Consider the following 24,896-nt stretch of genomic DNA (forward strand, 5'->3'; position numbering starts at 1 on the left):
CAATAACGCCTGTTACTCTCATTTTTTAAAAACCTCAGCCCCACTTCTCATCTGAATTTGTCTGAAGTCAGTTTCCAGGCATGCCCTTTTCTGAAATCTCCATCTGTCACCAATATATCACAGATAGCTTCATGCTAAGAGCAGTATTTAAAATTGTTGACAAGACACAACTGAACAAGAAATAATCACAAATACTAACCTTGCTTCTGAAAAGAAGCTATGCATCTTTTTCTCCCCTCCCTTTTTTTCCTTTCACTTTTTTCCTTCCTTTCCTTTTTTCTTTTCATCGTAGTAGTAGAAGGAGTTTACTTTGAAGGAATAAGGAACAGAGCAAATCCAGAATTAAGTTTTTCAACTTAACTGTCCCATAATGAATGTTTGCAGAGAAGTTTAGGGTACAAAAGCAACTTTAAGATGAATGATTATATGCAAGTGAAAATATTAATGCCAAAGGAAGAAAATTAATTGGACCAACATGTAAAAACACACTGTGGATCAGTAATGCTTTTGGAGAAATCCTTGTTAGCATGCTCCATAACTTTATTTTTAAGGTTCTGAAGAAAAAAGTCCACAACCCAGAAGGACTTTCCACAGCCTGTCAGCTCTCCATAATAAATACTAAAGTGGTACATGCAGCAAAAGAGAACAAAGTAAAAAGCTCTGTGGGATACCTGACACTTGAAATTCAACCTACCAAAGTCATAAATTAAGTATATATATCTGTGTGTGAGGCAGGGTATAATGTTCTCCAACTGCTTCAATGGGCCTTGTGTAAACAAAGAACAGAAAAACTGGCTTCAACTGTCAGCTCTCCAGTGCAAGGAAAAAAATAAGTCTCCAATCAAGAAAAAATATTTCAGGGCCTGAAGACATTGGCTTATTCAGATTTAAATAAGTGAGCAGAAATGATTTAACGTCCCTCAGATGTCTACTCTGCTTTTTTGCCAGAGGTTGCTGCCCTGCAAGGGTGGCTGCTCCTGAATTACCACACTCTGCTGCCCAGTTTATTAGAGGTAAACAAATCACTGGTTTGGATTATCACCATATGCTGAACTGTGAACCGCAGTGAACAGGAAGGCATGGAGACCATTTAAGAGCTACCAGCCTGAAATCAGAACTTCTGTATTTGCCTCCTGTAATACATAAGCACAGAAAAGTCAAGAAACAAGCAGCAAAAAGTCTGTCTTAGCAGCTGCTCTCACTGAATGCACTTATGCTTCACTATCACCAAAACACAGCTAAAAGATTTGGGGTTTTCAAGCATACTCAATTCCATTTCTCTCTCTAAATCTGATTTTCCAATACAGTTCATAGATGTAAGAACTGTTACAAACTACAGGGATTACTATGGATTAGTGGATCCCCCATGCCTGAAGGAGAAGTGTTTAGAGCTATTACGCTTCACAGCGGAAAAGTGTTCTCCATACATTCTCCTTCTAGCTCCTCTGCAGACACAGCACTTTCTTCTGGGAGATGAGGATGGTGTTAGCCTGAAAACTGGTACACCCTCCAAGCATAACATTGAATCATGGAATAGTTTGGGTTGGAAGAGACCTTTAAACGTCAGCTGGTCCAACCCCCCTGCAGTGAGAAGGGACATCGTCAACTAGATCAGGTTGCTCAGAGTCCTGTCCAACCAGACCTGGAATGTTTCCAGGGATGGGGCATCTACCACCTCTCTGGGCAACCTGTTCCAGTGTTTCACCACCCTCATTGTAAAAAATTTCTTCCTTATATCTAGTCTAAACATATCCTCTTTTAGTTTAAAACCATTACCCGTGTCCTCTCACAACAGGCCTCTTATATAGCAAAGTGTGCCCACAGTCCTAGCACAGATCTTAAAATTCAGGCAGATCTCACCATGAGATCAAAATGTTGGTCTAAAATATAAGCATTGCTTGCTCTCCATCCCATCCAACCTCCCCAAATTGCCTGCTTTATAGAGGCTGAGTCAGCAGATCAGGACACCAGCTCTCTCTCAGGGCATGGTCTCATGCATAAGCATAAACTAAATTGTGAAAAGAGAGGACAAGGCTACTACACCATCAACCATTGGCAGATGAGTAAGGCAGATAACTAGAGGGCAGTCACCTTGTCAGCCTTCAGCACCAAGTTTTTATAGAATCATTAAGGTTGGAAAAGACCTCTAAGATCATCAAGTCCAACTGTCAACCCAACACCCACATGCCTCCTAAACCCATGTCACAAAGTGCCACGTCTACATGCTTTTTGAACACCTCCAGGGATGGTGACTCCACCACCTCTCGGGGCAGCCTGCTCCAATGCCTGACCACTCTTTCAGGAAAGAAATTACTCCTAATACCCAGTCTAAACCTCCCCTGGCGCAGCTTGAAGCCATTCCTCTTGTCCTATTACAAGTACCTTGGGAGAAGAGACCAACACCCACCTCACTAAAACCTCCTTTCCGGTAGTTGTAGAGAGCAATAAGGTCTACCCTCAGCCTCCTCTTTTCCAGGCTAAACCACCCCAGTTCCCTCAGCCACGCCTCAAAAGACTTGTCCTCCAGACCCTTCACCAACTTCATTGCCCTTCTCTGGACACACTCCAGCACCTCAATGTTCTTCTTGTACTGAGGGGCCCAAAACTGAACACAATATTCAAGGTGTGGCCTCACCAGTGCCGAGTACAGGGGCACGATCACTTCCCTACTCCTGCTGGCCACACTAGTCCTGATACAAGCCAGGATGCTGTTGGCCTTCTTGGCCACCTGAGCACACTGCTGGCTCATGTTTAGCCAGCTCTTGACCAGCATCCCCAGGTCCTTCTCTGATGGGCAGCTTCCCAGCCACTCTGTCCCAAGGCTGTAGCGTTGCGTGGGGTTGTTGTGACCCAAGTGCAGGACCCATCACTTGGCCTTTTAAACCTCATACAATTGACCTCGGTCCATTGATCCAGTCTGTCCAGATCCCTCTGCAGACCCTTCCTATCCTCGAGCAGATCGACGCTCCCACCCAACTTGGTGTCATCTGCAAACTTACTGAAGGTGCACTCAAACCCCTCATCCACATCATTGATCAAGATATTAAACAGAACTGGCCCCAAAACTGAGTCCTGGGGAACACCACTCATGACCAGCCACCAACTGGATTTGACTCCATTCACCACCACTCTTTGGGCCCAGCCATCCAGCCAGTTTTTTACCCAGAAAAGAGTACACCTGTCTAAGCCATGAGCCACCAGCTTCTCTAGCAGGATGCTGTGGGAGACAGTATGAAAGGCTTTACAAAAGTCCAGATAGACAAAATCCACAGCCTGTCCTTCATTCACTAGGTGGGTCACCTGGCCATAGAAGGAGATCAGGTTGGTCAGGCAGGACTTTCCTTTCATGAAGCCACGCTGGCTGCACCTTATCCCTCGGTTGTCCTGCACATGCCTGGTGAGCACACTCAAGATGAACTGCTCCATGACCTTCCCTGGTACCAAGGTCAGGCTGACACACCTGTAGTTCCCTTGATTCTCCTTCCAGCCCTTCTTGTTGATGAGCGTCACATCGGCAAGCCTCCAGTCATCTGAGACCTCCCCTGTTAACCAGGACTGCTGATAAATGATGGAGAGTGGCTTGGCGAGCTCCTCCGCCAGCTTACTTAGTACTCAGTACTGCCATATCCCATCTAGCCCCATAGACTTGTGAGGGTCCAGGCAGCTCAGCAGGTCCTGTTTCCTCCTGGATTATGGGTGGTTTGTTCTTCTTTCCATCCCTGTCTTCCAGCTCAGGGGGCTGAATATCCTGGGGATAACCGGTCTGACTATTAAAGACTGAGGCAAAGAAGGCTTAAGTACCTCAGCCTTCTCCTCATTCTCTGTGGCAAAGTTCCCCTCTACATCCAATAGAGGATGGATATTCTCCTTGGCTCTCTTTTTGTTGTTAATGTATTTACAAAAACATTTTTTGTTATCCCTTAAAACAGTGGCCAGATTGAACTCTAGCTGGGCTTTTGCCTTTCTAATTTTCTCTCTGCATGACCTAATGAGATCCCTGTACTCTTCTTGAGTTGCCTGCCCCTCCTTCCAAAAGCAGTAGATCCTCCTTTTTTTCCTGAGTCCCAACAAAAGCTCTCTGTTCAGCCAGGCTGGTCATCTTCCCCACCGGTTCATCTTGTGGCACATGGGGACAGCCTGCTCCTGTGCCTTTAAGACTTCCTTCTTGAAGAATGCAGTTTGAGTTGCAGAATTTGCAACTGCTTACCAGCCAACCACTTCCGCAGCACTCAGGTCACAGTTCATCTTGGTTTAAGGTGAGGGCAACTGTGACTGGGTCAGCTGTTCGTTCAGTGGAGGCGGCCATGACCTGACCTGGCAGGCAGCTGGCAGTACCACATCCCAAAATGCAGCAACCGACTTTGTCGAAGGCTATCTGCATCTGACCTGCAACTCATTAGCAGCAAGCAATGCAGCAAACGCACCAAACTTATGAGGAGAGCTCTAGGTAAGGTAACAAAAGCCCAGGAGCTGAGACTGAGGGTATGCTCTGCTCTTGTAGCAGGTTCCCTTCCCACTCAAGTGGTTCTTCTGAAAAACCCGAGCCTTTTCCTGTACTTCTGTTTATATTACACCATCCCTAATATACACAAACAACAAAGTTATATTTACTTAGCTAATTTCCACCCCTTTTCCCTTTCTCTTTCCTCAGATTTGGATCACAGCTTTCTTCTGCCCAGTATTTTCTTCCCTAGAATGACAATAGGGCAGATACAATAAAGAGGTGTTACCAGTCTTTGTTCAAATACTCTTTGTTCAGTATTTCAGCTATTTACCTCCCACTTAGGAGTTCCTGTTTTCCCACTGAGGGGGGAAGGGAAGGCTGTCCATGGCGGCTTTTTGTTCAAAAAGTCTGTGTGCAGTCTGAGTTATTTAGCACATTTTCCCTCCAAAGCATAATACTAGTTTCAAATCAAAGATAGAAAATTAAAATCAAAGAGGGAAAAATCTCTAGACAGCTCAAAAAATCTGACCACAAAAATAGTATTTTGCAGGTACCGCTTTCTTCAAGCTACCAACTATTCCTATATCAAAATCCACACACATTGAAAACTCAGCTCGCTATCATTAACTGTGCACAAACACAGAGGCACATAATGTAACCTCCTACTGCCAACAATATTACAGGTCTTAGCAAGTAAAACCAAGAAAGCAGAAAGGAATTAGGCCACTGAAAGACATAACTAGCTGGGACCTTTGCTAGTTCACACAAAGGGAAAAGGAAGAACACAGCATGCATAGCAATTTGCCTTTGATACAGGAGAAGGCATACGTCGTTTGATAATCCAGTGATAAGGCAGGAAAGCCACAGGACACACTCATCTGTTGGACTGAAGAAACATGTTTAGATTGACATTTGTGATGATCAGGTGTTTTGACATTTAGGATTTAATAGTATCATGAGGTTATGGCAATGTGAATGTAACAAAATGAGTAATGCTCCATCACGAAATAAGATACCTACTTGTACTGTGGGATACATGACCATAGGGAGCTTTAAAGAAACACGTAAATTAGACATTTAGGTTATAAAAGGGCACATCTGAGGAACGGATCTGCACAGCTTCCCCTTTTATCATCTACCAGCTACTCTATTCAAGCCAAAGAAACGGCACGTATCAAACAGGTAAACAAACTGGTAGCACATTGCGGGGAATCTTGGTAACAAGTAGCTTAACTGTGCCTTTAATTTTCCCGAAGTCAGTTTTAGCGCAGTAATCAACACAAAAAAGAAAAAGTGTTAATTATGCTCCTCCTAATCTCAGTCTAGTTTGACAGCAAGTACTTCACACAGGGCTATTGGAGAGGAAAGGTCTTAAGGGAGGTGGTCTCTTTTATTAGGCTAATCCATAGAGCTGGTAAATGAAACAAATGGGGAAAGCTTCTGGGCATATACTTTCTTCAGCACTGAACGGAAGGAACAACAGAGCCACCCCTTTACTAAATGCTAACAAGTGGACAGGAAACGACTAGCGGAAAGGAGCTGCTGGTCTTTAAGAGCCTGACAAACAATATAAACCCCGATTATCATGCATAGTCTTCGCAGTAGGTAGGCTTTCATGTTCGTTTTACTTCATGTGCGGATATGTTGGGATGACTGAAGTCAATAGGAAATTTGCAACCGGTTTTAATAGCATCAAAAATTGATTAATTACAACCTTATCTTCATAACAATACCGTTTGTGTACATTAGATCTTAGTCTGAGTTCATTCCCACCAACTCATCTGGACTTTATTTGCACCTTTTCTTAGGGTAATCTTGTTTGTATACACTATGTAATCTTACAGAAACAGCAACCACCACAAGTCAAAATTATGTGTTCTTTTAAAATGTAGTTCTCCATTATTTTTTTTTTTTAACTAAGACCTAAACTGAAGAGGCATTTTGAAATAAAGCTCAGTTTTTAGAGTGAAAATTACTTCAGATGTGGGTTGGTTTGGGTTTTCGGTTTGGTGGGGTTTTTTTGGGGGGTGTTTGGTTTTTTTTTGAGGCTAGCTTTCCACTATTCAGCTTAATAAGAAAGTGAAAATTAGATGTAAGCAAGCTTAGAGAATTCCATTTCATTTATTGCTGTGTGCTCTCTTTATTTTTAACTGGACTTGGTAAAAGATTTTCTAAGAGACCCCATCTCACCTATAACACATTATCTTGACTTGCTTACTTCAGGCAAACATTTCCTAGATAGTCCTCTGTCACTGTATAAAGAGAATGTCAGGTTCTTTGTACAAGTGTCTTGTCATGATTCATGATTGCCAAAGTCTAGCAAGAAATCCCAAATTTGAACAAAATGTTTGGAAACCTTATTCTCCTGGCTAAGATTCCTACCCTTTTCACTGAGAAGATAAACAGGGAAAATTCTTTGCATATACCAAAGGGAACAATGGAGATGTAATTAGTAACGTAAATTGTTTATCATTATTCAACTCTTGTTAAGTCTCATCATTCAATTATAGTTCTATAGGCCTGTGCAATATGTTCAAAACTCGTTTTATACATCTTCAGATGGAGGTCATAATTCAAACAGAAAACAGACCACATGAGAACCCAGCTCTTCAAGCACGTCATTCCCTTCCTCTTGCACACCGCCTTTTAAAGGCAAGTCTCGTTAATGCAAGAATCTACTCAAAACAGTAGAAAAAGGATTGTAGTTTTCCAAAAATAAGTATAGTAGTTTCTCAATGACAACTATATTTCTGTCCAGTAGGAATTTTATATGGCATCCAGACTCTGACATTAGCCAAACTCCTGTGCATTTGGTGAAGAAAAAAAGAACACCAATACTGTATTAATTTGTACTGTGCTATATCTTAGTAATACCACAGAGAAGGAGAAATATTTAATCTTGGAGGTCAACTGGCAATCCACAGTAGTAACTGATGTAACCGCATTGTACAGTCCAATGAACATGGTTTATGCACATGGCATGGCTTTGAAATATAAATCAGAAATCCCAACAGAAATCCTACTTTTCCATGTATCCTGAACTTCTCGTATTGAAGAACTTTTCAGCCTTTTTCTAAAATCTTTAATTGAGGTCATCACAAGATAGTGGTAGGTCTGACAAAAAAACCAAGTCCGTCCAACCTGCTCTATTCCTATGGCTCAGCCAAAAGCATTTGTTTATTTAAAAGAAAGCACCTGCCGCAATGCAAAAACCAAACATGCCGCAATAGTCACCAATAACCTCCTAAATCACTGTGTCACTATAAGTATTTCTAATATTATTCTAAAATACTACAGTATTTTTCCATAATTTTGTCCACGTAAAGCTTTATGAAACCATTAAAGATAAATGTCTCATACTGAGCAAAGCCTGTTCTTTCAGTTGCCTCACACCTCCTTCTTATAAGGCCCCATTTTGGCAAATTCTTATTCTTCTATGTTGATTATCTGTGCCAAGCCTGAGGAAAAGCAGTCTGGTGAAGGTCACTGAAAACAGGCAAGTTGTCCTGAGCTGCTGGGCAAGCAAGGCTTGAAGGAATGAAGGGACAAAAAAGCACCCACAACTAAACGAGTTGGAAAGGCTGGACTTGTGCATTCTTCTGCCTCTGTCCCAAGAGGCAGAGACAGGCACAAAAATAAATTGAAATACTTTCCGCTAAGCATGTGACAATGCCAGAAATAAAGTTCTTCACACATCTTAAGTCTATCATTAGCTAAGTACCCGTTATGGTATAGTCTGTAATTACATGACCACGTACTTTCCCCTTCTCCACACCACCACCTGCGTAGAGCAACAGAAGGGAGAGCTTTCTTCAGTACTAAGGCCTACCACTATTTTGCTTTCTCCTTGTTTATTTGTGTGGCCTGCAGACTTGTTCCCAGTGTGCAACTCAGGGCTTTGTATCCATGTGGGATCTTTAAAACTACTTTGTTATCTGAATTATCTCACAGGTCATTAGTATAAACATTTCTGAGAGATAAAGAAGTACAGTATCCCAATTTTACACACAGCACAGTAAGATTAAGGTCAAAAGTACTTGCTAAATTTCACTGGAAAACCCCTTTTCCCCACAGAACTTAACATGGCACTGCACTTCGCCTCTGTAGCTGAAGTCAGTAGCAACTGTGTTCTGCAACTGCAAATAATTTCTTTCGCATCTCAGACCCAAAGCTGGGGATGCAGAAAACAAGGAGAAAAGCAAGCACACTGAAATGCCACGCTTACTTGCGTTATCTAGCACCCCACAGTAACACTGTAGTGCCAGCAGAAGATAAAACTCAGACTTTCCAAGGAAGCAATTAGCCAGGAAACCATCATTTGAATAATCCCTTTCCTTACTCATGACATGCCTTCCTTCAATGCACAGTATCCCAGTAACTCCCAGAAAAACTCTCCTGTGCAAAAGTTTCTCTCCATGATAAAAGTTTCTTGATAAAAATAATGTGATCATGCAGGTTTTGACTGAATTCCAGTGCCCGCACACAATCCAATATCAAACCAACGCTGCCGGGGTGAGCATCAGTTCTGGCTCTTCTTAATTTCCAAGGTCTTCAGATATAATAATATTTTTTTAATGGTTTTGTATGTGCCTGTACATACACAAGCTTTTTGAAACAGCATATGATGTGACTGGCAGCAAGGTACATCATGGTGTAGAAATTGAAATAAAACCAAATCAATGCAGATTCTGTCATTTTTGGGTGGTTTTTTCCTCCTCTAAGGATTGAATAAAAGCACTGCCCTCCCCAGCATATATCACAGTTGTGCTCTGAGCCTGTAGAGGATGACTGTGCATTTGTTTATGCTTTCCAGTCTACAGTAGTAGTAGCAAGTACCCAACCACTGACTCACCCTTCCTTCACCTGATCCTTGTCAGAACCTGCCCTACAGTGACTGTCTCCAGTTGGAGACAACCAAGGCTGATTTTATCAGTTGCAGTGTCATTTTAAAGATACATTGCAGAGGTTTTCCTTTTGTTAGAGGATTTTTTTACCTGTTCCCCTGTCCCCCAATGCTTTATTCCTGCCTGCTACAATCTCTGTCTCCATTTTTAAAATTTCTCCTACAATTACTCATACTCCTCTCAAACCTGCACTGCCACATTCAGCTATTAGCTGCTGCAGGAGCTGCAGCCTTGGGAATAGCACTACTGCTGAATGAAGAGAACAGATGCTAGAATATGTGTTAAAGGACTCTTTCAAGTAATCACTATACACACATACAAAGGGAAAAAAAGGCGGGGGGACACACACCCTGTAAGTGGCTGTACAGCTTCCAGGCTAAATAAATAGAAATAAATGGAATCTCTGCAAAACAGTGTCACCTTTAATATATTTAAATCCAGGCCTGGACATAGAAGTCACATTTAAAGCTGGTGATACAAACCAGTCTTGTTTTTGGGTATGAAGCAGAGGTTCTTGACAGGTTTCCTTTCAAGTTGTGCACATCAGGCCATCAGCTAAACACAAGCAGCAATTACCAGAGTATGATAAGAGAAGCTGCTTTCCCTACATGGCCTCTTTCCAGTCATACCTAGCATTTTTCGATATATTTATTCTTTGTAACTAGGTTATGATATATCAAAAACTGACAACATCTGACTGATTATTACCACGCTTACTTAGTCCACCTCAGTTCTACAAGATCTGATTTTTGCGCATCTCATATTGGAGTGGAAACATTGTGGCTGCCCAGAACAAACTGCTGGGACAGCATCCCTCTAATGATACCAATTTGTTGAAAATGTTTTTGTTTTGCTTTGAAGATTTTTGTCTCAGCAAACTTGTGGTTGTACCAGCATCATCTGCTCACCCATACCTTGCAAAAACGAACAGTGTAAACAACTCAATATTGGGCTATAACATGGCAAAAATGCAGGTCACGCCCAGGACTGATCCAAGTCCCTGTAACAAAGCGATCTGGCAAAGCCTGGATCCAGTGTTAATGAATGTGGAACCAAGACCCCAGCCTCTTTCAGTTCACTAACATAAGCTTAACATCAAGCTTTCCTTGGACCAGAACCAGCTTCCACTGAAAGCAGTAACTTGATTTTTTCCTTACTCAGTCCCTTCTTCATTGGAGTTCTACTAGCCTTACACCTGAGCCGCTCCTTTCAGAGGCAGGTGAATCAGTGCCAGCAGCTTCCATGGGGACTGGGTCAGGCCACATGAACAGAACTACCTTGCCAAAGGTCCGATGGACACCAAAATCTATTTGCTATTTGGGCCTAGAAAAGTAGGCTTGGTCCTCTCTGCAAGGACCCTGCTTTCTACTGATTTTCTGGAATTGAAATACAAAGAAGTGCAGAAATATCACACTGTTGCAATATGTACTTTATCCAAAAGAAAAACAAAGCTAAAAAAATACACAAATACTTATAGATATATATATAAAAGCAGGACCATTAGAAACTGACTGTATGGCATTATTACTCCCAGGAGAGACCGGGAAAAGCAGCAGGCTGAATAAGAAGGCACTCACCAAACAAGGCAGCACATGGTAATTCCCACTACGTTTCCCATTCAGAAGGGCTCAGAGTCCCTAAGAGAATTTTTCTGTGGTTTTGAGAATTCAATTTTTAAGAAAAATCCTTGAGCCACTGCTGCTCTAGCCTTGCCCGATGCTGTTCTGCAGTCAGTGCAGAACATTGGACAGAGGAGACACATCCACAGGCTCCCCAGGTACGTAGGAGTGCTCCCAGCATCCAAGGGCAGGGAGTGAAAGGCATCTGTTCTTGCTGTAAAAGTAGCAATTTGTTAATGGTTAAGACTAGGAGTCAGAAACTTGGAGGCCATTTATGATTTTGCAAGAGTCCTGTGTGATTCATAGTCAATTAACTTTTTTCTCTTCATCCTTTCCCTGCTCTCATTCTTACTACACTGCCAGGAAATATACCTCTTCATCATACATGGCATGGAAAATGTTCTTTTTAGATAGGCATACACTACTTTAAGATCCTCTAATTTGAGGTCTTAACAGCGTCTAATAAATCAGTCCAAGAAGAAGCCAAGAATCCTCCTGCAGAAAGGGGAAAATAAGAATATAACATGAGGGGAAAAAACAAGCCCCAAAAGAAACCAACAGTCACAGAGAAAAGGGAGACAGACAAGTCCAGGATTTGTATTCATTTTAGTACAAAATGTAGCATCAAGTATCTCCATCATTTACTGTATCTGACAATACCACTGTCTTCACAAGCAGCTCAGTTCCCATAGTACAATTACCCAGGGATGTGGGCCTTCGGGGTGGGGGAATGTCTTCCATAGCTTCCATAATGATTTTTATTGGACCACCTGGCATAGCTGAAAAAAGGCAGTTTTCAGGGATGCAGTCCACATCTTCCTCCAACTACATCACCAACCTTTGTCCTCAGGCCATGATGGTTTGGGATCCACAAGAGATCCATGAGAGACCATGATGGTCCTCAGCACTCACCCTCACGAGTCACACACCCAGCCACAGCATCATGCTAAAGCCAAGTGCCTAGTACACTGTACCTATTCCATTAGGAATAATGGGAAGACTGCACATTCCACCAACAAACAGTCACAGGCTACTGCAGGCCAAAAAGTTATTTTAAATTAGCTTTGGGTTGCATAAGATTTTTTTGTAGGTACAAAAGAAAGAAATTGTTTTCTAGAGTTTGGGAGGGGTGAGGGAAAAGGAATTACATTATATCCACTATCCACCCAAGAACAAAGTTGATGTTTAAATATGTCTTTAAAGCATTCTTCTCATGAAGAGATAATGACATTTCATAGATATTGTACCTTAACCTTGAGATATTGAGAATACTTTGCATTTTTGACCTTTTGTAAAATACCTGCATTCAGTTTCAGAGGCATTTTCACCCTCTTACCATGTCAGTCCCATTACTGTTCCTATCTGCACTTGGGGCACGTTACAGACAACACTTTCCAAAGCTTCTGTGTCCTCTGTCCCCCAAACATCTCTCTCTTCCCAAGGAAACACCCTGATCTTGTCTAGAAAACCAAAGACCTCTAAGGAAACAGAACTTCAAACAATTTTATGATTCTAGAGGAAGATGGAAATCATATAGATGTGTGTATCCACTACACTAAGGACAGTTACACTAAGGGTTAGCAATGGAACACCACCACCTGAAAAACGGAGAAGAGAAACCTGGCTGCAGTGGGAGTTTTACCTGATCAAGAGCAAAGGAGAGAGCTTAGACTTTATATTGTGTGTTTGCTTATTCATGCACAGGAAGATGAAGCTATTGACTAGTACAGGATACTTCTTTTCACTCATTAATTCAAAGTGAATCGTTTTAAGACCATGCTTCCGTACACCTCCTCTAGGCAAAGAACTTGTTCAACACATCAGAAGGTGCCTCAGTGCTGTCAACTGCATGCAAGCAGACATGCTGTGACTGGAGTTAAAAACTGCATTGTAAGAAGGAGGGAAAAAAAAACCCAAAACAAAACCAGAAAAAAGTCTCTACGCTTCCTGATAGAAGAGAAAGTCTTGCTACTCAGGTGAGGAAAGGGGTTTTTTTATGAAGCTCCCTCTGTGTTACTGAGGGCTATCCATGAACTGGGGGTGCAGAAGCAGCATGGGATCTATACACAAACTCTGAACTGCAGTCAGAGAGGGCATAAGACTAAAAGAAAAAAAGCTAAGTGCACTTAGTTTAAAGAAGTACAATTTTTTTTTGTTTAGGTTTTTCACAGCAGATGGTCCCACTGTATTACTTTTGTTTTTCTTAACATTTATATTATTTTATTGCCAACTTAATTCAAAACCTAAATATCTGTAGAAGATTTTGATGCATCTCAAAAAAAAAAAAAAAGGGTGGAGGGAAGCCTATTAAACAAACATTTGGACATGTCTAGTTGTTCTGGTTTTGGTAATCTCAATATCTTAAATCTGACATAACTTTCAACATCTATTTAATAGTTTGAGATTCACCACTCTACCAGAATAAACAAATTTGACATGATTTCTTTTCCCAGTTAAGCCTTCAAAGATCTTACATTTGAAGAATAATGAAATAACAATCAAAAATACTTTTATTTTCCAGAAATGTAACTTCAAACCATAATTTTATGTGGTACCAATAATGGAAATTACCTCCTATCAGGTTTTTATTTCAAGTACATATTTTATTCTGGGTATTTCACTCAAAGAATAATCTGCATAGAATAGCATGAAGAAATGCAACTGTAACTACAATTTACTAAAATTTACACCACCACAACCTTTTACTTGCAGCAGCAGCATAACCACCCGCCAAACCCTTCCAAGCTATGTAGTCTGTGTTTTTGTTAAAGACAAATAGCCATTAAAAGCCTTAAAATTAGCAGGGCAAGTTTTATGAGAGACTGTATCTTCACAATACTGGTGTGAAGCAACAGTCTGAAGGAATCAATGTCATTCTGCTAGAAAGTAAATATTTTTATAACTACATCCATAGCAACCACAAAACTCTCCGCTTCTGCAAAGTGATCCATAACGCTTGACTTCAGAAGCTGATTTAAAGCTCTGAGAAGGTATCACTAGCCATCATTTATCTTGGCCATAAAATTCCCAGAAAGAAAAAATATAGTCTTTCTGGGCCATCATTGTACAGAAAAGAAACACTCAAAAAACACCTCTAAAAATTGCTATACTTGCTTCTTTTGAAAATATAAACCCTCCTTGGGGGGAATTTACACTATAGGAATAAGTATCAATTACCTTCTACAGGATATATTTTTACTGCAGTGTCAACTCAGGTGATTGACATCTGACTTAAAGACTTTATGTAACACCACTTACGTCTTATATACTACTTTTTACCAATAACTCTCAGTGTGCCTTTCAAAGATTTGCATCTATATTCCATGAACAGAGAAGCCATTCAGAGAAGTTAGAGAGATGCAGATAAATTCATTGTCAATAGTCACCAGCCAGCTAAGGCCAGTGAATCCAAGCCTCCCAAGTCAGAAGCCCCTGTGCTGTTCAGCAAGTGTTATTACTTCTGCATACAAGTAATTTGGATAAGCCTCCACACACCAAAGCTGTGTTTTATGCCAGCTCCCAAAGGCCTCTCTCAGAAATCCAGTGGCATTTTCTATTTTGCTCTTTGCACTGAAATAAACTGACCCCAATTCTTTCCCAGTAAGTGGCAGGAAACCTTGCACGCTCTCTGGTCACGGAGGCACATGTAAAAGGCAATGGAAATCTGTCAGCACCAGGTAATTTAGCCTACACTTCAGGCTGCAGTTCTGCGCTCATTCATACTAGATGTGTGCAGTGCTAGACCAAATGGCATTACAAAGTTAAGCTGAACCAGGTTGGGGTACATGACTCCATTACTGCTGACTATGCAGTCAACCTCATCCCAGATTTATGCTGGCTTTAAACCAGCTATGTAAGGGACAGATAACACCTGATCCATCATAAAGCCTGTCTGTACAAAGCTAACTTATTTTGAACAAATTGGAAACAGCAGACTGAGTTAGTAGCAGACCAGTGTTTTGCGGCATTGCAAAGAATCTCTTAGTAGGAGCTGTTAAGCTGAATTTACTGTGCCATTAAACCACAGCCCCAGTGTAGAACTAGGGTGGTTACTAGTGCACGTGAAAATCCACCCAGCAGTGAATTCATCTTCACAGCACCCAAACTAGGGAGGTAAGAGCAAAATCTGATCAAGATCCTTCATTTAAAGGACTGAAAAAATTTACATGTTAACTTTGTGCTTTTCCATTCTCTTTGGTTGAAGAATAACACAGATTTGCCCTTTGCCTATACAGAGAAGGAAGCTCCAGTTTCAGAGCCAGGAGTCACAGACTGCACTCCTCTTGCTGCACGCACGTTGCTGACTGACAGTGGCAATAATCAAATATTTATGCAGCCCCATGCTCAGAACACTTAGCACTGTTGTTTAACAGCCCTAGCTTAGCTTTAACACAGTATCCTGATGAACATGGGGTCTGTCAGATAAGCAGCTGCAGTGATAACAGATACTACTAAAAACAGTCCTCTTCCCTGTCCATCTCACAGGTGTCTCCAGAGCAGGGGCAGCAGAAGCAAAGGTATCCTCTTAACACAGCTGCTGCACTTCAGAGCTTGGTACTTAGACTGAAAATGATCTATCAGGCTGCAAACTTCCTGAGACTGAAATACAGACACACATATGAGTTCGTCCCATTTACAGGTTTGCAAATCCTTCGCCAAAGGATTGTGCTGTGAGCTGCAGGATCAGTACTGAGGGTCAAAAATATCCTGAAGAGCCAGTCTATGTAGTCAAGCCACAACTTTTACATATATATATAAGATGATCAGAACAGGCAGGAATGGACTGATTTAGGGTACACAGCTCCATTACTGCTGAATATGCACAGCCAATTCTGAAATTGAGACCTTCTGTAAAGTTAGTCATGCTCTTTTAATGCACATTTTTCTCTCAGAAAGAAAAGAACATACAGAACTGGTGGAAAAGGTTTGACCAAAAACCAAAGCCAAACATACATATACACATACATAAAAACTGATTTATTTGATTTTAATGACTGGTTTTATTTCAGTTAATTCCATATCAAGGTATTCACTAATATGTTTTTCTTTTCCTTTAATTTCACAGAACAGCTACTCTACACCTGCTTTGAAATAAGTGGGGTCAAGAACCAGAAGTATTTCCTCAAAGGCAGTATCTAGCAATACTCTACACTTTTGTAGGACCTGCCTTGTTGCTTTCAACTTTGTCTTTAAACTGTCCTCCATTCTCTCAAATACATCATCACAAACCAGTATAAGTTCATCTACATTAGAGACTTCTGTTGGCTCCTCTGAGTTGGCCAGGAACTGCACACCTTCACACTGTTCATCAATAAAAATACATGGAAGCCTGTGGCGCAGACACAACTCTACTCTAGCCTACAAAGTCAGGTAGCATTGAGGTTCTTTCTGAAGCTGGCAAATGTGTTCTCAAATACTTATGAAACTTAAACCAAAACTGGTTCTAAATGCCAATACCAATGGACTCATGTATCTCAAAACTGTAGCTGAAGGATCATTTTATAGTTATTCCAGGAGCCAGGAATGGCTGATAGGAAACAAAGTCCCCCTAAAAACCATAATCACTCTGTTTAGAAAGGTAAGCTACAAAAACATCACCTGCCAACACAAACTAGAAAGCACACTTCCAACAAAGAGTAAGCAAGAGCCTGTCCATGCCCTGCGGCCACATAGCTCAATGTAAGTGCAGCTGATACAGTATTCACAGCCAGGCTGAATACACAAAGTTCCAGCAGGGCTTGGGAGAAGCCTTGGGCACCTCTCGAACAATCTACAGCAGGATCACTCTTCAGATAAAGTACAAGACAGGTTCATAATTCTGTTGTAATTAGTAACTGGAAAAGAGTGGAAAAGAAAGCAGCTTTTCTTTAAAAAACTAAGACTTCTTTATTCACAGATCTATCACAACTCTGACAGCAAAGCATCCCCTGTACTTAACTGAAACAAGTATACCATCACCTACCTACTAAAGATCACCAGAATTCTCAACCATGCCAGCATACACAGTACCAGCTGGTAGCAGGCTCTGACTTCACACCCTCACCGCTACTTGCCCGCGCAGCAGCTGGCATCTCAAAGCGCATCCTCTCTCCCATGGCACTCTTCCTACCAGAGGTCCTACGACAAGTCAGCCTGAAACTTCGCTTGGTTATTTCAACTTTGAAGTCAGCAAAACCAACAGTCATTCCACTGCTCTGGTGAAGCACAATGTTTTCAAGCCTTGAAAATTAATGCAGTCAGATAAGTTAATCCTTCCAGCATCGTCAAAGCAAAAATATCACAAAGGAAACTCAAAAAAATTAGTTGGGGCAACCAGGTCTTTAAGTTCCTTAACTCTTAATAGTGTAGATGAGCAGACTTAAGAGAAATGTATTATTTTTTAAGTGGGGTTGCTGAGTACCTGTTTCTTAACGCACCGAGAGTCCCGCCAGACCACAGAGGGGTCCCAGCATTGTGTTGTGCACTGCCTACCGCTAAGACCGAACCCCGCGCTGCCTGGCCGTCTGTATGTTCATTTACACCTTATAAAGTACCTGCAAAAAATTAAAAACGCTACCAAGACCCAAAAGGTGTTAGTTCGTATGCTGCTCTGCACAGGTATATCTAATCCCTAAGAGAATAAGGAAATGATTGGGTTGTTGGGTTTTTTTTAATTGACCTACAAAATGAAGATAAGTTGCCTAATTAACTCTCGCATCACGGTTACCTGCATGCTATAAACTACACAGAGTATACAACCAGTGTAGTTAAAGAAAAGCCTCCAAAAATCAGTTCCCGATCTGCCCAGTCTCACTTTCCCGCCACGAGAGGTGATGACACCACAAACACCGCGGGAGACTAAAGAGACCGCAGGTGCCCTGTATCGCTTTTGTATTTGCCGATAGTTTCGAGGCGGGAGCCTTGTGGCCGCCCCCCCCGCCCCCGTAAAGCCGCCCTTGTTTCCAAGCCGCCCCTTCCCTCCGCTCTACCTGCCGGTTCGGACCCATGGAAGCCGCCTCAGGTGATGCTCTGAGGGGAAACCGCCCAACCTCCCGAGAAGAGCAGGAACTCTCCACAGCGGTGACCCCAAAACCTGCCGAGCTCCCCCGAGCCGAGCCCCTCCGCGCACCCCCCGGGACCCGGCTCCTCCATGGCCGCCGCCTGCCCGGGGTCACTCACGATCTCGGTCACCATGAGGAGCCCGGGCAGGGTCCGCAGGAACTCCCTGTCGTAGGCGAGGGTGCTGGAGCTGGCCGACAGGTTGGCGGTGAAGGAACTGCTGGTGGTGGTGACCGTGTGGGAGCGAGGGCGCGGCGGCTGCTCCTGAGGCGGCGGCGGCGGCACCGGCGGCTCCATGGTCGGCGCCGCGGGGCTGTCCCGCGCCTCCCGGCCAGCCCCGAGCGCTGCGGCGGGAAGGAGGGAGGAAGGCAGGGGCAGCTGCCGCCTCAGGGGCGGCGGGAAAGGCGCCGCCGCACGCCGCTTTGTGTGGCCCCGGCGCGGCAGGCAGCCCCTCGCCTCAGCGCGGGGGGGGAGGGTGCTCGGCGGCCGGCCCCGGGCGGAGAGGCGGGTCCGGTGGGGTGCCGCCCGCCCAGGAGGCCAGCCCAGCCCTCCCGGTGCGGTCCCCGCTCCCGCCCCGGGGACAGCCGCCTCACGGGGCGGGCGGCAGCACCCTGAGGGGGTGTGAGGAGCGGCCGGTATGGGGTTCCCCGGCCCGGGTCGGTGGTGCGGGGCATCCCCAGCGCTGGGAAGGGCCCTCCGAGGGGGCTACGCGGAGCCCCTCTGAACAAGCTCCTGACCTCCCGCACTTTCATACACACAGAGGCCTTGGGACCGCGTCCACTTCTAGCGCGGCCAAGGAGCCAGGCTGAGCCAGCCGCCCTCTGGAAAAACACCCCACGGGAAACCAGGCCATAGCCTTATGGGTGAGCACGCTTTTGGGGGGTCCAACCCCAGCTGCCTACCATCATCGTCTATCTAGACCGTCACCCCTGGCTCCACAGACAGCAAACATTGACAGGAGGCATGCTGGCACTGTGGGTTGCCGTTCCCACTGGCTGCCATTGCTCGTCAGTGGCACGCTGTTGGGAGAGGAACCACAGCAAAGTGCCACAAGCAGGGAACCACAGGCTAGGAGATACCACAGCCTGCTCAGAGCTGGAAATGGGGGTTTAACTGGGATCTGCCAAACAACCAAGAGCCTCCATGATCCAAAAGACTTTTTAAAAGCCATGAAAGTCACTGGAAATGGAAAATATGAAGTCGTTATTGGCCTACTACCTGACAGTCTCAAGCTGTACCCTAACCTATATTTTTCAGTAGTTTTCCAGTCTAAAGTGTTGCCTTTTAAAAAACAAAAACCGTTTCCAGGTCATTTAAGAGCTTCTGAAGTGATCTTCCATTTCACAAAAAAGCATGGTGTTTCAACAACAAGCAAGAAGGTTAGAGGTTTTTTCCAATGTTAGGAATTCTCATTAACAAAGCATGTGCATGCAGCAGCTCAGTAAAAATGAAGTGTTTTCCATATGTCTGGTGGCTATTGTCCTCGAATTGTTGACTGCTGCTCTCCTACTGGCTAACAAAGGATGGATTTTGCAGTATTACCTTTTAGCAGGGGATTGAGTCAGCTGGGGAGGGAGGAGGAGGATAGCAGAATTTCTCCCAGAAGTACAGGAAACATGAATTACCCAAATTAACTGGTTCTCGTGCATGGTTGTGTCTCCGCTCACAGTGTAAGTGTGTTGCAGCACAGGCTTCATGGGCTTCTCGGAATGTATGTCTTGGCTCGGGCTCTGTGGAGCCTCCGTGTACTCATAAGCACTGGTGAATTTTTTATTTAAGATGGCAGAAGAACTGTGGCAGAGTTTTGCAAACATGAACTGCAGGTCATCAGAATGAGATGCCAGCCACTCAGCATGATGTGATATACAGAACACATAATTTCTTTGTGAGGAAAATAAAAAAGACCATTAGCAAACCACACACAAACCATTTAACACAACACCTCAGTCACAAATGAGGTATTTTACACTTTCTTGCAAAACCAACATTTTTTTGTGGAGTTACCAGCATTTCTGTATTGATTGCATTCCTATTTTATCCCTTTCTCTTAAATAACAGCTGAGGTTTTAAAGGAACAGAACACATCTGTGCATTGGTCTGTTTAGAGACCTGCTTCAACTGGCTTGCAAATAAAAAGTGCTTTATCTGATTGTTCAGCAGTGCCAAGCTTCCTTCGACCGCCAGAGAAGCTTTGAGATGCCCCTGTTGCTGCTCATGAGAATCCATTGTAACAGCAGTGATTTTCTCCTCTGAAAAACTCTTTATCTCTTCAGTTTCTCACCTATAAGATCAGTAAGTAAAAGTGAGTAAATGTGGGGCTAAAATTCATGCCAATAGTGAAATGAACACAAATTTCAAAATGGTTTGGGTCATTCAAATCACTTTCCCTTTGAGAGGTGATTTGTTTTACACTGGATGTATATTCTCACTGTGTTTCCAGGACATTATTCAGTGGTCTCAGTTTTGATGCTCAAAGCTAAAACTCTGTATTTACTTTGCTCCCTGAACTTCTGGAGATTAGTGTTGTTTCTCTTTCAACCACTACAATCAGAGCAATAAACTTCATTGCTTTTGGTCTGCACATCTGTCATTTGAACATCCCAGGTCCTGTGGGAAAAAAAAGAAAGAAAAAAAACCTAAAACCAAACCTGTTTGAACTATATTAAATCTATTAACGTAGCATAAGTTTTCAATGTCTGTTGTAGAGGTCTAGTATCATGACTAATTCAACAGGAACTGGACGGCTACATTTCTGGGCAACTTCTCTGAACACTGGCAGCTACTCTGGCTTCCCTAGTTAGCACATTTTTCTCTGGTAAACATATTCAAAGAATGAATTTCACTAGAAAAAGGACAAACACTTCCAGAGCTTTTCTGTATCACTAATATTGCAGGAAGCAAATTTCATTTGTTAACTTGACAACATAATACTTTACATTTTGAATGTTGACTGTGAGGCTCTAATATTTTGTTTTGCATCCTTGCACTGGAAAGCCTGCAGGGACCATCTGAGCTTAGCTAGATATTTTTACATGTAGATAACATCAGAAGCAAAACAATTGAATGCTGCTGCTTGAACAATCAACCTTTTATTACAGGACTACCAAGAGAGAAGAAGGTGGCCCATTTTCTGTATTTTAAATTAACCTTTCAAGGGAAGGATTGGTGAGGCTTTTAAACACCGGTCAAGATTGTAACCTCTGTTTGTCAACAGTTACAATGAAGTAAAATGCGATTAGAAAAAGCCACATAATTTGATGAAGCCTTTCAATGTAAATGTTTTAGTAAAAGCAAAATAGCTGATACAAGTATTATCAGGTTTCTAAGTAAAGAGCTTATTCCTGAATGTCTCAGTATCTAATTTACAGATTCTTCCATTTAAGCTGGTTTGGTTCTCAAGTCCTGAGGTATCAACATTTTTGAGATTACTGATCGAGCTCTCTAGAACTACCTTCTTAGCAATAATCTTGCCAACTGGAAGTGCTAATTAAAGTAGACTCACAGGCCCAAGGAGTGGAGCTGACTGGAATTTCCTGAACTGTTTTTGAAATACAGCTTCCCTTCCCCCCTCCCAAATCCTAGAATTTTCAAATGTCAAAAGTTATTCAGACCTTTTTTAGGTAAGTAAAACAAGTAAACCTATAAAGGGAAAGGTGATTGAGATTTTTCACTGGTCATCAGCAGATTTTAGTCAACAACAAAAACTTACTCTTTCTAAACTGCCTAGGAGTGGTCTAAGAAAGCTAAGGGTGCTTGTCTGAAGAGGGCAAGAAAGGAATTGTACTTCCCATGGAACCCCGGTCATACTTAAGGAACATGGATTCATGTCAGATGTCCAGGACAAACATTATCACCCTTGACATCCCACTGTGCTAGTCTAAGGATGAGATATTTTTGGTTAGCATTAAATAAAAAAATGTTTGGAGTATTTCCTAATAGCTTTTTGGAATCAGCAACATGTAGGCTTTGAGCTACAAACTTATTTAAGTAAATAATTAATAACATATGTTACTCTTTGGTGGCTTATGACCATATGGAAAAGCTGATTTCTACTAACCCAAACCAGAAATACTTGATTTGTACTTTGGTAGTGACATGTGCTACATGATCAATCAAGGCAGGTGACTCTGTGTGTGAACTGGTATTTTGCGAAGTAAAGATGGTTTGCATGATTGAGATACTTGGATCTTCTAATGTTGCTGCAACAGAGAGAGAATAGATGAGATGCCCATATTTTCAAAATGCCTATTATGATAGAATCATAGAATCATTACGGTTGGAAAAGACCTCTCAGATCAAGTCCAACTGCCAGCCCAACAACCCCATGGCCCCAAGTGCCCCGTCTGCACTTTTTTTTAACACCTCCAGGGATGGTGATTCCACCACCTCTTTGGGCAGCCTGTTCCAATGCCTGACCACTCTTGCAGTAAAGAGGGTCTGTGTTTGTACATGGGGTTACTGAACACGAGGCTTGTTTGGTTTTGCAGGTTGAGCACCCCAAAATTAACACACATAAAATCAATACCAACTGAAACCACAGTCCAAGTAATGACAGTGAATGGCATTTGATCATCAGATACATAAGTTGCTACCCTAATGCTGGAAAAGGCAAAATTTAGTTCTTTATATTCTGTACTCCTTTTCTTGCAAATATTTCTTTCTTTACATGAAGTTTACTTGAATTGTAGATACAATGCCTGACTGTAGACACACAGACATTTCCCCTGCCAAAAAGCTGTCTTAGAACACACTCACTGCCACACAGAGAATTAACTCCATGCTGTGAACAGTAATATACTGACTTTAAGATTTTTTTTTCTTTCCAGTTTTGAAACCCATTACCATGACACTAAGGAAACTGTTTAGTGATAGAGACCTTTGGTGATAGAGACCTCCTTGCTCCCCAGGGAGATAGTCATGGTGCCAAGCCTGATGATATTCAAGAAGCACTTGGACAACTCCCTCAGACATATGGTGTGAGGTTTAGGATTGTCCTAGGCAGGGACAGGAGTTGGACTCAGTGATAGTTGCGGGTCCCTTCCAACTCAGGACATTCTATGATTCTATGAGACTGTGCTAAGAATAGAGATAATGATGTACATAGGCCATGTGTTTTCTGTGCATTAGCCTTTCATGAGCTGTTTTATCTGCTCTGGGAATCTAAGAATCCCTTCCAGCCCTGAAACTCAACCGCCTTTTAGATACTGTGCTGAGGAAAAACTGCTTACTTCCTCCAGAGCCAATTCTTCTTAGAACACCATCCCTGCACACTGTACACGTATGCTTAACTTCAGAGCAGAGAGCACATCTGCTCAAATTAAAAGAAGAGTTTGTAGTGAGAAGTGTGATGCCTATCTCTTCGACAGACAAATCTTCTCAGAATGGGAGTTGTGGTTTTCATACTTCGAGGTCAGGGACCTCAAATCTGTAATGCACCTGCAAGAGTATGCCCATATTGTATTTCACAGGCTGCTTCTCAGCTACCCTCAGCTGTCCTTCTCTAAGTGAGCCTGCAAGCACAGCTCCAAGTGCAGCTGGTGGCCATGCCTTCTCGCACGTGCAAATCTTGAGTCACCTGAATACTCTGGTGTCTGGTGTCATGTTATGTGAGGAATGAGCTTGTTCTGCCCCTGAGCATGTCCAGACAGGCTGTCCCTGAGGCACACTCATAAATACTTTAATTGGGGTCACCAGTCCTCCGTAGACCTTTAAATATTACTATGGTACAAACACATACTAGTGATTACAGTTCTTGAGAATATAAATGTTTCCACTGAAGACATGTATGTTTTCTACTTGTTAAGGATGGTGCTTGCCAAACTGTTTATGTAAATCACAGCAGGTAATGTTTGTACAGCACCCAATCCCAGTGCGAAACAGTGGAAGGAAAGGATCACCTTCAACAATTGTCAATATCATCTTTGGTTTTAGATAATTAATGAAAGACTGAACAATTCCACCATGGTTTCACCACAGCATCATCTGTGTTTAGGGAGAGAGTTTACAACCTCCTCACAACTTCTGCCATCAGCTTGCTTGCAGGCTTTATTAACAGACGGCTTGCTCTGCTGTGGTTGGTACAACACCCTGGAACATGCCCGAGACCCAAAGTGCGCCTTATATTATACTAAATTATTAGGAGGTGACTTGAGCTTGCTGTGTGTGTATATATGCAGAGGGAAGAAATCCAGTAGCTGGTGGGCAAAAACCTAGCCAGATACCATGGCTGGAAGCTGAAGTGGGACAAATCCAGACTGAAAATAAAGCATCTTTGTTGTTTGGGTTTTTTAACTTATCATTTTAATACAGCATAATTAGCTATTTGAATAATTTATAAAGTAATGTAGTAGACTCTATAATTTTAAATCTATAATTCAAAGCTATGGATTTGTTTAAACTATACTCTTTTAGCAAGCTTACATTGACAAATTTTGTGTCTGTATTATACGGAACATAAGAAGAGATGACCTGAGTGATTTGTGAAACCACAGAAACAAATTCCAATTAATTCCATAAAGCTACAATCTTGTTAATGCTTTAGTCACCCAGCTGCACAATACACATGAAGTACCAATGCCTGACACATTGCCTCCTTGTCCTGAAGTGGCAGCTGGATAAAGGATCTTACGAATCTCGCTGGCTGGGCTATGCCTGGCCAATAGTTGGGTAATGAAAGTGCTGTATGGGGAGAATCAGTTTTATGTGGGTGGGCTGCAAGGTGTAAGGGTGGAAAATCCTCACCCAGAGAAAAACAAAAAGGCCAGCGGGGTGACTGCAGGATCTGCTGAGAAAGGCGGCAGCTGGCTGGGGTGAGGTCCCAGAGTGTTCATGCTCTGTTCTAGGGGGCTGAAGGGCAAGAGAGGAGAACTGGAAACCTGCCAGGTCACTGAC

General features: G+C 42.7%; 1 protein-coding gene across 2 annotated transcripts in view; it reads right to left on the reverse strand.

Moving 5' to 3' along the window:
- CMTM8 (CKLF like MARVEL transmembrane domain containing 8) overlaps positions 1-18,521 on the reverse strand; it is a 41,355-nt gene extending 22,834 nt beyond the window's left edge. Inside the window, exon 1 of one of the 2 annotated variants that reach the window (XM_064444206.1) lies at positions 18,126-18,521. In XM_064444206.1, the coding sequence (XP_064300276.1) occupies positions 18,126-18,302 (177 nt within the window). In that variant the 5' untranslated portion in view covers positions 18,303-18,521. The remainder of the gene's footprint in view (positions 1-18,125) is intronic. The other variant, XM_064444205.1, reaches the window with a different exon arrangement.
- Between the last annotated feature and the right edge of the window lie 6,375 nt (positions 18,522-24,896).

This window comes from Phalacrocorax carbo, chromosome 2 (assembly GCF_963921805.1).
Source record: "Phalacrocorax carbo chromosome 2, bPhaCar2.1, whole genome shotgun sequence".
NCBI lineage: Eukaryota > Metazoa > Chordata > Aves > Suliformes > Phalacrocoracidae > Phalacrocorax > Phalacrocorax carbo.